At 49.3% G+C, this 12,794-nt stretch overlaps 1 protein-coding gene across 1 annotated transcript in view; it reads left to right on the top strand.

Annotated features, from left to right (window-relative positions):
- AFAP1L2 (actin filament associated protein 1 like 2) overlaps positions 1-9,115 on the top strand; it is a 27,030-nt gene extending 17,915 nt beyond the window's left edge. The window contains exons 11-20 of the mRNA XM_017728604.1: positions 457-561; positions 1,028-1,239; positions 2,906-3,051; positions 3,600-3,711; positions 4,381-4,620; positions 4,656-4,833; positions 5,047-5,211; positions 5,485-5,666; positions 6,274-6,402; positions 6,752-9,115. Of these exons, the coding sequence (XP_017584093.1) occupies positions 457-561; positions 1,028-1,239; positions 2,906-3,051; positions 3,600-3,711; positions 4,381-4,620; positions 4,656-4,833; positions 5,047-5,211; positions 5,485-5,666; positions 6,274-6,402; positions 6,752-6,778 (1,496 nt within the window). The 3' untranslated portion in view covers positions 6,779-9,115. The remainder of the gene's footprint in view (positions 1-456; positions 562-1,027; positions 1,240-2,905; positions 3,052-3,599; positions 3,712-4,380; positions 4,621-4,655; positions 4,834-5,046; positions 5,212-5,484; positions 5,667-6,273; positions 6,403-6,751) is intronic.
- Positions 9,116-12,794: the final 3,679 nt, after the last annotated feature.

Genomic DNA, 12,794 nt, shown 5'->3' with positions numbered 1-12,794 from the left:
AGCAGGAAAATGCTGCAGAGGCTGTTTGGAAATAAACTTTTTCCCTCCCCACCTTGCATCCCTGTTTTAGAGAGGAAAACACTTGAATACAGTAAATGCTTATGGGTAAGGGTTCTTAATTAAATTCTTTGTGGTGTAGGAAAGTGAAGGGAGGTGGGAATCTGCACAGCAAGAGCTGTGCAAACACTTCCCACTGCTGCCGCAGCGACTGGCCTTTGGTGAGAGCTAACCCGCATGTAAAGCAATACAGACTAGCATCTTCCACAAATCCCTAACTGAGCTTACTGGGGCCATCTTGCCCCTGAACTCCCTGGGCTTTGGACTTTTCCAGCCTGTCCCTGAGTCTCAGGTTTGCCCTCTGCAAGGGATGTGTGTGAGGTGGGGGCAGGACCCCCAGCTGGGACAGTGGGCTGGGAGCTGGGAAAGCCACACATGTGTCTTTTCCATTTCTGGTAGTTAAGAAGAAGGGCACAACTGGCCTGAAACTGAGCAACCTGATGAACCTCGGGAGGAAGAAGTCCAGCTCCCTGGAGAGCCCAGAGAGATCCCTGGAGACTTCGAGTAAGTGGCAGCATGAGTCCCTCTGCAGGGACTTGTCTCAGGGCTGGATCTCAGTGTGCAGGGTAGATGAGCACCAGGCATTATCCTCCTCAAATGTGTCTGTGCCAGGTGGTCCTGCCAGTAAATCCATGCAGATTATGGTGCCTGTGGCTCACAGGGTGACCCAAGAGGAAGGGTGGGTAATACCAGACATGCACTGGGACCAACTTTGTCCAACCATCTGCAGCTAACTTGCAGCTCCAAACCTATCCTGAATTTCAAGGGTCTAATTTTCAAGATTTTTACCCTTTTCACCCTGTTTTGTATGGATAGGACAGCTTGTCTTTGTGCTTCTGCTCTTTTTTTGGTGCCTGTGGCTTTGTGTTGTGTGGTGATCTCGTAACTTATGCATTAGATATCCCCATGCCTATAAATTAATATGGATTAAATGGAAAATGTGTCTTAAGTAAGCTGTGCTTGCTTGCAGGTTACCTGAATGTGCTGGTGAACAGCCAGTGGAAGTCACGGTGGTGTCAGATAAAAGATGGGCACCTCCACTTTTACCAGGACAAGAACCGAAGCAAACTGGCTCAGCAGCCCCTGAGTTTGGCAGGCTGTGAAATCATCCCAGAGCCAAGCCCTGATCACCTTTACTCCTTCCGCATCCTGCACAATGGGGAAGAACGGGTTGTTTTGGAGGTAGGGTGTACATTTCCAAGAAAGCTCCACTTAAAGTCATCAGCTTGTGTACCTTGGGAGGTTTAAATGCCAGTGAGTTCCTCCAGAGGAACCCTCAGTCCAGCAGAACAGAGCCTGAAGAGCAGGACTTTGGTTCATCTGCCTGTGGTCACCTGGAGTGTGTCCCACCCCACTGGTAATCTGGGCTGTGTCCAGAGGTCCATAGAGCCTTCATCTTAGGCACTCATCTTAGGGTGGGATGTGGGGTCCTCTGCAGGTTCCCATCTCTCTCCACCAACTGCAGGATAACCTTGGATAATTGAGTTCTGTGGAGTGCATTGCAGATGGTTAATGTTAGATGAGAAGAACGCCACTAGGGATTTAAGGCTGTGGTTAGGAGGAACAGAGAACTTCATCTTTTGACAACAGAGCCCCAAAGCCCCAAAGCCATGGGTCACGCATTCCAAGTAAGCCTATCACAGATCTGCCCCTGAAAGTGCAAGTGAATTCATCACCATCTGTTACTTTCCTTTGCCTGCATCCAGGAGTGTTTATCTCTAATCTTACTTCTCTCTGACGACAGCATGATTATAGTAGGAGGTGGACAATGTGAGCAATTTCCTGTATTTTTCCAGTGGGTGGAATATTTATAGCTAAACAACTGACTTCAAGGGCATGCCATGAAATTGGAAGATGTTTTTGTTGAGTTTCTGGTTCAGGGTATGTCTTTATCTAAGAAATTTTGCCCAATTGCAGATGTGAAGAAGAGGTGCTGGGAAAATTTACATTTTGTGAATGGAAGAATCTGTATTCTGTTGGGATGTCAGACTCAATGTACAGACTGGCTGGCTGGCAGGCTTCCCAGGGACTGAAGTCTCTGCTAAATAAAACAGACTGGAAGCTTAAAATACACTTTCCAGTTTGGAAAGTGTATATATATTCACTTACCCTGAATTTTACTTCGTGGTTACTGCTCTGACTCCTCAAATCAATGCAATAGGTGGCTGAATCAGCCAACTTCTTGATTCAGTTGGAGTCCCCTGCACTGGGGGTGCATGTGGCTATTTGCTAGAGCTGACTTCATGGCACAGAATTTAACTCTACATGTTGCAAAATGCCAGACTGCTCACTGCAGCCGGGAACTTGATACTGACCACGTTAAAGCAACTCTGACTCTCATGCTTTAAACTCTTCCCTTCCCCTCTCCCGTCTGCAAAGAGCCCTGGAAGGGGTTTCTGCTCTGGCAACGGGACCTCCTAGGCTCGGGTCTCCTTGCCTCTGTTCTAGCAATCCCATTGCTGCACTCTGCTGGTGCAAAATAAAACCCGCAGGCTTTCCTCACCCAAAGGTGCTCCCTGGTAGCATCTCCAGCCCCAGAGACTTCTTGTGCTCTTGTGCACAGCCGAGTTGATCACCACTGAAAGGAAAATGCAGACTGACTAGAAATTTTAGGAAGGAGCAGAGCAAAGAGCTGCATTTATGTAGCTGCCAAATTTTTGAATCAATCCATACACAGAGCTGTATTTTTAATGGAGCCTCAGCTTTATTATAAATACCCAGCAGTTCATCTCTCCCCTTGGAAGCCCAGGGGATTGCCAGCATGCTTCCCTACCCAATCTAAGCCCAAATCTGTGAGTGCAGAGAAACTGCTGCTGCAGCCTGTCCTGTCTGTCTGATCACCCTGCAGGCCAAGTCCTCGGAGGAAATGGGCCACTGGCTGGGCCTCCTCTTGTCGGAGTCGGGCTCGAAAACAGACCCGGAGGAATTTACCTACGATTACGTGGATGCTGACAGGGTTTCCTGCATTGTGAGCGCTGCGAAGAATTCCTTCTTGTATGTCAGGGGTAATGGGCTGGGGCTGAGTGGGGCTGGTAGAGGGGAAGCAAGCCAGAGCAGGGGCTCTCCCCTTGTGGGATGTTGGCTGCCATGGAAATAGGTGGTAAATTCACAGCTGCAGCTCAGTCACTTTCTCTTGGGACAGGAGAGCACTTACTGTCCCACCAGGGTGCATCTGGCCTGAGCTGCAGCTTGCCATGGGCCATGTGGCTGGGTGGCTATTGCAAAGGCAGGTTGGGCTCTCAGCCACCCAACCCATCATGCCACTGGGGCAGAGTGACTGGGCTGCTGTGGCTGAGGGCTGGGCAGGAAAGGAGAGAGCTGAGGGGAAATACAGCTCCACTCTGGTGGGTGCTGCTTAATGGGCAACAGCAGCAGTGATCACACTGCTTTGTGTGGCTCTGCCATCTCCTCTGCTGCACCTGGCTGCCTGGCCTTGCCCAGACCTCAGGACTGGTGTTCTGAGATGTCCAAAAATGCAGCACTGCAGAGCCACGCAGCAAATCCGATCCCTTCTGATGGGATGTCCTGCTGCTTGTTCACAGCCTCATGCAGAGGAAATACTCGGAGCCCAACGCCTACATCGACAACCTGCCCAAGGGCAGGATGCAGCAGGATGAGCTGTACGACGATGTGGATCTGCCAGACCTGCCTGTGGTAAGACAGAGGCCCTGCTGCAGGGAGCTCTGGGGGGACCATGGCAAACATCTGGCCACAGAAAGTCTCCAGCAGTGAAAGGGGGGTTTTCCAACAGTGGTGAAGGGGATTCGCAGCCCCTGGGGAAATCCTGGCTTTTGCAATGGAGCAGAACCAAGTGCTGGAGAGGAGTTGCTAAGGAATGGGAGAGAGGTTTCCAGAAAGGAGCTGTAGGGATCCTCAGGCAGCTGGGATAAAATTCCCCATAAAATTTCATCAGCAAACAGCATGGATTATTTGGTGATAGTGGGCTTTTTGGAGCCTGGTATTTCAAAATTCCTTTTTATGCCTGTAAGAGCAAGTCCTGTGTGTAAGGGCAAGAACAATGGGTCATGCTGGGACTGGGACTGTTACCTCAGGAAAGGCAAAGAACATGGCAGGGGTTGCTGGATGTACAACAGTGTGATACCCTTGCATGGGGCTGCTGCTACCATCAGAGAGACCTATTGAAGGAAAACAGGAGGAGCCTTTCCTGCAGTACATCAAAAAGCCCTCTGTGCAATGACTCAGAGACTGGGCCTTTAGTTCCTCCAAGACTTTCGGAAAATACTCCAGATTGCCTGAGATAGTGCTGCTCTGCAGCGAGATGTTTCTTGTGCTTCTGGTTGCAGCAGATGGTCTCTTTTGCAGGAAGAAGTACCCAAGAGTGAGAGCAAATTGGAGGGGGACCAAGACAGAGTGTATCTGGATCTCACTCCAGTGAAGTCCTTCCTACACTGTGCTGGCAAGATGTCATGCCAGTCTTCACCCCTCAGCTCACCATCTTTAGAAAGGGCTGCCAACAAGGCTGCCCCAGAGAGCACAGCCGAGACAGCCCCCATGGCTAAGGAAGCTGAGCCCTGTACTAAGGCAACAGAGACCTTGGAGCAGGTACTGTCCAATCCCACTTTGTTTCTCCTTTCCAGAAACACCCAGAGAAGCCAGAACCCGAGGAGGCTCTGCCACAGGTGCCTGCTGTCAAAATCCAGACCCAGCAGCAGAACGTTGCCTTCCCCCAGGCAGCCCCCGAGGTGCCAGTGGGCACAGTTCCAGTGGGCAGTCCCCAGCTGGTGCCTGCACACCGGCCCAAGATGCCACTGCCAGGTGAGTGGGCTGCTCAGATGGCCCAAGGGTGCTAAAAGAGAGGTGGTGCCCTGTGCTTTGACTAACATCTGCTCCACAGCAGTCTGTGTGCTGAGTCTCGTGGTTGGTGACTTTCCAGACCCTCACTTTTGTTTTCAAGCACCTGAAAAGGTTTTGTCCCTCCTGCTTTCTTCCTGTGACTGAGCTTGTTTTGGTGGGCTGTGTTTCCAGCAGCAGCAGTGGAAACCAAGCTGGGCAAGAACAGGACGGAGGCAGAGGTGAAACGGTTCACGGAGGAGAAGGAACGGCTGGAGAAGGAGAAGGATGAAATCCGGGCTCAGCTCACCCAGCTGCGCAAGGAGAGACGGGAGCTGAAGGAAATGCTTGGGGGCAGCACAGGTACAGCAGGGCAAGGTGGGATGTGTGGAAATGAGCCAGGGTGGGACTGTGGGGAAAGAGGGAGCAATGAACCTGGCCCTCCTGGGATCGGAAGGGATGGGGGGAACCTGGTGCTTTGAGCCAAACCACATAACCCAGATTGCACTAGAGCAAGAGCCACAGTCCCTCTTGGGGCAAAACACAAGGAAAATGTACAGGACATGCCGTGATCCCTACTCCCCTCAGGAGCTCCCCAGGTTCCCAGCAGGCACCAAGATTCCTCTCCCTTCACAGACAAGAGCCTGGAGCAGAGGCTGAAGGAGATAGATGAAGAATGCAAAAGGAAGGAGAGCCAGAGGGTGGACCTGGAGCTGAGCCTGGTGGAAGTGAAGGAGAACCTGAAGAAGGCAGAGTCTGGCCCAGTGACACTGGGCACGGCTGTGGACACCACCCACCTGGAGAACACAGCCCCGCGGGTACGTGGGGCACCCCTGGGATGCACAGCAGGGTCCTGGCCTCTAGGCAGTCACGCTGCTTAAAAATGTAATAATTAATAATAGCATCATTGGTGTAATATGCAATCTTGTATAAATGTATAGCTTATATGTATGTATTGATTATTATATATAATATACATAATATAATAATAATCTAATGAGGTAACAGCAGTAATGGGGAAGTGAAAGGGAGCAGAGGCTCAGGAGACTGGCTGTATTTTCCTGTGGGACCTTGAGCAACACCCTCCAGAGCCATGCAGGTCTGCACTCAGCTCCTTCTGAACTTGGCTGAGCTAAGGGATGGTTTTTGCAGGAGGAGATTCAGGCATCTAAATTCCTTCTTGGGAACTTGTTTCCCATGAAATGGAGATCTTCACCACCTGGATCCTGCTCTGTACTTCTACTTAAGTCCTCAAAACCCAAACACACCACAAACTCCCCTGGTATTTCTTTGAAATTGGCATGTCACTGAAACAATGCTTCTCAGTGCAAATGGGATGATTCTGTGACTAGGAGATGGTGGGAGAGGGCAGCAATCTCTCTCAGTAGTCTCTAGTCATAACCATTTCTATGATTTTTATTGTAGGTTCAGGCAAAAAGTGCCAGTCCAGCAAACAGCGCAGAGAACTCACCGGTCAACTCAGCAACAGCTTTAAAAAACCGGCCTTTATCTGTTATGGTCACGGGGAAGGGAACAGTCCTACAGAAAGCTAAGGTAAGGTACAGCAGAAAAATCCATCTGGGACGGCCACTGCTCTTCCCTTCTGGCAGTGGAGCAAACTGGCTGTGGTGGGATGGGGTTGTGGGGGGTCTCACGTCCGGGAAACACCCCTGACCAGCACAGTTCAGAGCACGTCAGCCTGGTTTTCCTCCAGTCTTTTCACCTGGGTTTGTCTTGCCTACAATTTAAATGAGTAAATATATGTATTGTTTATAACTTAGAGACATCCCTGACCCACCCTGCAGCCAAAACCACCCGGGGACCAGATGATCATGTTGCACTTTATGGCTACTGTGGCTTGCCTGATTTGCATTTCAACTAATTTGCCTTTATTCCTTGGCAGGAATGGGAGAAAAAGGGAGCTAGTTAGAAGCACATTTTTCAGAGATGGACTAAAGACTCGAATTGCCCACGCATGGCCCAGGGGATTCAACCATCTGTCGGTGGAGGTTGGGTGTTCCACACCACCACACACCAAGTGCCTCCTGCACGTCGCGCCAGGGGCTCAGACGCAGCACTGGAGTCAGCAGCTGCTGCTAACGAGTTATCCCAAATGAACTTGCTCTTTCCAGACAAATCCCAATCACGTAGCTAAAACAATAACAACCAGTGGCAATCCTTCCATCAAAGTCCTAACCCAGCTGATGTAAACAAGAATGTTACTGTACATAGGGGTGTTTTGTGTATTTCTACTCTGAAGGTTTATCAATGAGTTATTAAGGTTTCTATATTAGTGACTGTAGTGGATTCAGAAGGGGCCTCTACTATTCCTCAGCCTGGTGGGTTTCAACCTGTCCTGATAAATTGGAGTCAACTAAAGTCTCACCTGTCTTGCTGCCAGTCATCACTCAGCTGCATTTCATCCAGCCTTCAGTCAAGGGCTAGCCCCACATGTGAGCAATGCTTCAAACATGAAGGAGAAGCACACAGCAGCTTGTCCAGGGCATTTTTTATCAGTGTCCTGATGCATTCCAGCATCTCCTACCAGCTGCAGATTTGCTAGAATATTGAGCTACTCACCTTCTCATGCTGTAATAAGCTGTGTTACAGACTGGCCAGCACCAAGAGCTCTGGGCAAAGAAGATCTGCCAGGCAGATCTGCCAGGCAGATTCAGTTAATTTTCTTGAAGATCTTACTTCACCTCAGGAGTTAGTTCTGGGGGGGGAAAAAAAAAAAAAAAAGAAAAGAAGTCGTATTTGAGGGCTTGCTCAGCTGTTTTATGGGAAAGCTGGATCCCAGTGTATCCTTCAGGGCTTGCCCTTTCCCAAGAGAGGGGAGGTAAAGCTGTCCCCATGCTCCTGCCCCAGCTGTGATGGTGTCTGTTCCTCACAGAGCTGCAGCTGTTGAATGTGCTGAAGATATCCCTGTGCCCTTGAGTCCCTCCAACTGGAGGGCTGAGCAGCCTTCCCTGCAGTAAGGCTGCACTGCCAGGGCTCTGCTGAGCTGCTGGCCACCTTGGTGCTGTCACCCTTATTTCCTAATCATTAATACTGTCTTTGGGCCCTGGCAGTATGGCCCACAAAGCCCACCCCTCTCTATCCTACCCAAGCTTTCTAATGAAAGATGTTGGATATTTGGAACTGCTAAACATAAAGACAGTGAAATTTGAAGGGTGGTAGTGGGTTGGCAGAAATCTATGCACTCCTCCCTGTCACCTGCTGACATGGCTGATGGCCTGGAGACACCTCTCCCTGTCTCCTCTGATGGCCCTTCAGCCTCGGAACCCAGGCTCAGTAACTGGGTTGACTCTATGGGGCTGGAGCTGTTTTCCAACCCTACAAAGTTAAAGCAGCACCAGTTCCCTGGACGGGTTGTCCCTGGGGTGCTGTGGCTATACCAGAGCCAGGGTAAAGGCAGACAGGAAAGATGTTGTACTTTCCTCACCCTTGAGAATCTTTGACAGGCCTGAGACCACCATAAAGGGCTGTTCTTTCTTCATGCAAAGGCCAAACAGCCAGTGGGATGAACAGGGCTGTGATGTCCAGGGCTGGTGCTGTCACTGGGGTGAGTGAGAGAATGTGCTGACAAGGGGTTCTGGGCTTGCTTGCCCTCATCACAGAGCCAGGGTGCAACAAAACATTTGGTCAGGGTATCCTGCAAGCAAGAAAGGCAACCTTGCTCCCATTTTTTTTACTCTTTAGTTTCCACTCTGGTGCAGATGGAGGAACTGCTAATCCCAGGCCTCAGGAGCCTCAGCTGTCAGGCTGCCCCTGTGCAAGGTTTTCTACATAGGAAAAATTCATGCAAATAAACAGCTGACTCTTCTGGTTCAGGACCATGGGGACTTCCTTCTCCAGAAGGCCACAGGCTCCATGAAGCTTTTTTTTTGACCTATGATGAGCTGGCAAGAGACCCTCTCTATGCCCTAAATATCCATGTAGTGCTGTGCCCTCACCTACAGCCTGCTGTCATCCTCCAGAAGTTGTCCAGACATTTCACAGTGGTACTGAGACAGCGATGGACAAGAGCAGCTCTGCTTTCCCCTTCACAGCCCAGTCAGCTTCAGTGGTCCTTCTGGGATGTCTCCATGAGGGAATGGTAAACATAGGCAAGTCCTGAACAGCACACTTTCCCCAAACAAGAAATGTTAAACAATGTCCCTGTGTCCCCATTGTTTTCCTAACTCAAGGCATTTCCTTTGTTGTAACTGTGACCTATAAAGTGGCGCTTTAGAGGGTTTTATAATAAAATGTTGAGTATATTATGTTACCAGTGTTTTTCTCAGTAACGGGGCTTGTCCCTGCTCTACTTTCCAGTAGATTTCAAGTACATCAAATACCCAACACCATTAGTTACTACAAATCCTTACTATGCAGTCTACAACTGCAGAGAACTATAGCTTAAATAGTAGTGACTGCACTGTCAAGTAAAACAATTTTTGGAGATCTAACCCACTGTAGAACAGCAGTAGCCCCGACAATTTACATGAATACACATAATAAACTGCTGCCGGTATCTCTGTAGCTCAGTCCTCTTGCACAGAACAGCAGTGAAAAACCTTCCACTACCTTCCTCTGGCCACTAGATAGCAACTGTGTACAGGCTTAGTGCCTGCTGTAGTCTCTGAGGGGAAGCTGGAAAGGGAGGAAAAAAGTTATGAAAGAAAACAGTTTGAGGCCTTTACAGAACAGACACCAAAACAAACACATCTGTGAAATATCTCCTGGTGGCTCCACTCCCACAGAAAGCTTGGGGAGGCACTGTAGCTACAGCACGAAGTCCTGGGGAAGGTCCCACTCCCTGGCCTCTCCTATCCCACCCCTTGACACAAGCCTGCCAATGAGCTCCTTAGTGTCCTGTCAGTCTCTGAGCCCAGGAATCCCCAAATAACTCTGGGGGATTGCTTTTGTGCACTGAATGGACAGCAGCAGCAGTTGCTTTTGTCCTTCCCCAGCATTGCTGCCCCATCACCTATAGCTGCTTTAGAACACCCCTGTATCAGCTCCAGCTGATGAAGTTACTGCTTTGTTAGTCATTCCAGTGCGATTCTCACCTGTGCACACTGCAGCCAGGCCACCGGGGGGCCTGAAGTGTCCCAAGCAGAATTCCATATTCTTCTGGAGGGAGATTTCCTGCTACAAACCATTTTCCTTAGCAAGTTTCTCACTTAAGTACCTCCACAGTTCTTGCTTTGGATACACAGAACAACCCCACAACAGCTCCTGGGGGTTCCTGACTAGCACATGATTTTCCACTAAGACAAAAGTGATAGATTTTAAAGGAAAAAAAATTACCTGCTATCCGTGGAGAATTTGGCCTGAATGTTTATGTAAGATGTCTCAGGTATGAATCAAATTAATTTACTTTTACTGCGGAGTAAGATTGCAGGGGTTTTTGAAGCTGAAGAAGCCAGCTGGCTTTACAGGGAGCATCAGCAGACCTCCTGCAGGCTGGCCTCAGCTTTTGGTATGCAGGGAGAATGGCACAGTGGGGTCAAACCCCAGCTTCCCTCTGCAGCCTTTACAATACAGGCACCACACAACATCACTTACCACAAACAGGCATGGTTTTGCTTGCTGAGGGAAGGTAAGACTAAAGGGAGTGAAAATCATGGCACTTACTTAAATCCCATTTTTCTAAAGGAGAAACAGGCTCTCTCTTGAGATCAGCATGTGGCCCAACACCATCCAAGGCTCACCCAGCAATCCTCCAGAGCAAGAGTAATTCACAGCTCCATTACAACAGCCCAGACATCTAGTGACAACCTGGCACGGGCAGCAGCCTCTGAGCTCCTCTGATGCCAGACAGGATTAGTGCTGCCTTTGCAGGGGATCCCTCAGTGCCCATGCCAGCCTCAAATACTGACTCAGCCTTAGGGAATGAGCTCAAATCAGGTAAAGTCTCATTAAATATTTCTGATTGAATCAAAGCAAGTCTTTGAGAGTGAATTTAATAAGGGAACATGTCAGAGACCCCAGCCACTTACCTATTCACGCTTTTTTAATTAAAATTTACAAGAGAAAGGGCCTAGAAACTAGCCAGGATGGTCAACACAAATTTTTAGAAAGAAAACAGCTCCAAAAACTGCTCAGCAGTGTCCTCCTTGCCTGTGGGATCAGCAGGTCTCTTCAAGACCATATATCCTAATTATCAGCCTGGCTTTTCCCATCCCCTCCCAATGCCCCACAATCTTATTACCTTGCAGAGTGCTTTGTCCCATACAAAAGGAGAGCTGGTGGGTGCTGCTGCTGCCAGAAAATGTCTGAGCATCTACCCAAGGCTTCAGGAACCACCTACTTTCAGGAGGAGTGTCAGGAGGAAGGTCACAGTCACAACACATGTAGATCCCTGACCATGTGGGGATCCCTGGGGCACTCTGGGCACTGAGCCCTCAGCCAGGCATACTCAGAGCCCAAAAACTGGGTTTAGAAACCAGCTTTCCTGAGCTGCTCCATGAGTTTCCAATCTCTCACATCATTTCTACTTGAGAAACTGATGCACAGAGATAGATTCGTCCTGTCCAGTGTTAAAATGTTGTCTCCAGCATGAGATTTTGCAGTCTGTGCTTCCCGAAAACCACAGAGATATCTGTGTACCTGTGGTGCTTAAAACCAGCAGGATGGTAAAAATGCAGGGTTTCCCCAGCTCAGGACCCAGGCAAGCCTGCTTCATCCCCCATACAACCCGTGCATGCTAAACACTTACTTAATACCTGTGCATTAAAACAAAGAGCTCACAAAGATTACACCAGATGGCATTTGCTGCAAGGCAAAGTGCTCAGCAGCAGTATTGTACAAACTATCCTGCAAACAGCACAAGGAAAAGGCTTTAAGCACTTGTAGAAGGCCAGGAAAGCATGTCCCAGCTCCAGAGCTGCATGCCAGGCAATGTAAATACACTGCTGTTTGAGAGGATAGACTGATCCCTGTGAGGAGTGAGCTAATGATGCTGTTAGGCAAACGATGGAACAGAAAACCCCAGGGAGCTGCAGACCCACCAGGGCAGTGGGGTGAGATTGGGGGGGGGTCCCTCGGACCCTTCACACAAACGAGGATGCACAAGGAGGATGCACAAGGAGGTCAGGGAGACTTTTGAGAGCAGTCTGGCTGGAATCCAGCCAGCTCCACAGGCACTTCTGCACCATACCACGAACCACGTCTTTGGTGTGAGTCTGATCAAGCCCACTCTCCCCACATGAAGAGAAGACTGGCAGGTTAATAGCAGAGGCAATGCTGAGCTACAGCCATGCTGAAATAACATTAATAGATTAGTTTCCCTTTGTATCCCAAATGTCAGCCCTTCAACTAAGCCTCTATTCTGCTGTGCCTTAGGACACAGACAATCTACCAAAGTGACAGGGACAAGAAAGGAGAATTTCCTCTTTCTCCCAGCCTGGTTTCTCCCACAAGGCACAACAGTGCTTCTCCTGTCTCAGTGCCAGCTTTCATCCCTGAGAGTGCTTTCAGACCATTCTTCTTTTGACAACAAACCTGCTGAGCAATTTGTGTCTCTCTTTGTCCATCCAATGTTACTATTCAAACTCGGGGCCAGGACATCTGGGTAGAGGGATTTTTCTTCTTCTGGGAACAATAGACACTATTCTCACGAGCACTGGCAGTCACAGTTAATATCTCTGCCTTGAATCTGTGCAGACCTGATTGCACTCTCCTGAGGTGACAGACACCATGGGAAAGTCAGCAGAGAACAATCCAACGCTGGGAACCATGGGCGCTGGGGGAGCAGTTACGTAAATTTTACAGGTTTGTGGGCGAAGTGATCTAGTGATGCAGGGAGGCTGATGCTCCAAAGGATGTGGCCAAACTGTCTCTGGAGATATGTGAACCATCACAGCCCAATAAATTCAGAGAAGAAAGCAGCATGGACAACATATGAAACAGAATAGAGGCTTTTAATCAAGTTTCCTTCCTCTTCCTCTGTCTTCCTT

The sequence above is a fragment of the Corvus brachyrhynchos genome, unplaced genomic scaffold, assembly GCF_000691975.1.
Source record: "Corvus brachyrhynchos isolate BGI_N302 unplaced genomic scaffold, ASM69197v1 scaffold783, whole genome shotgun sequence".
NCBI classification, from domain to species: Eukaryota; Metazoa; Chordata; class Aves; order Passeriformes; family Corvidae; genus Corvus; species Corvus brachyrhynchos.
This window is presented reverse-complemented; position numbering and strand designations above follow the sequence as displayed.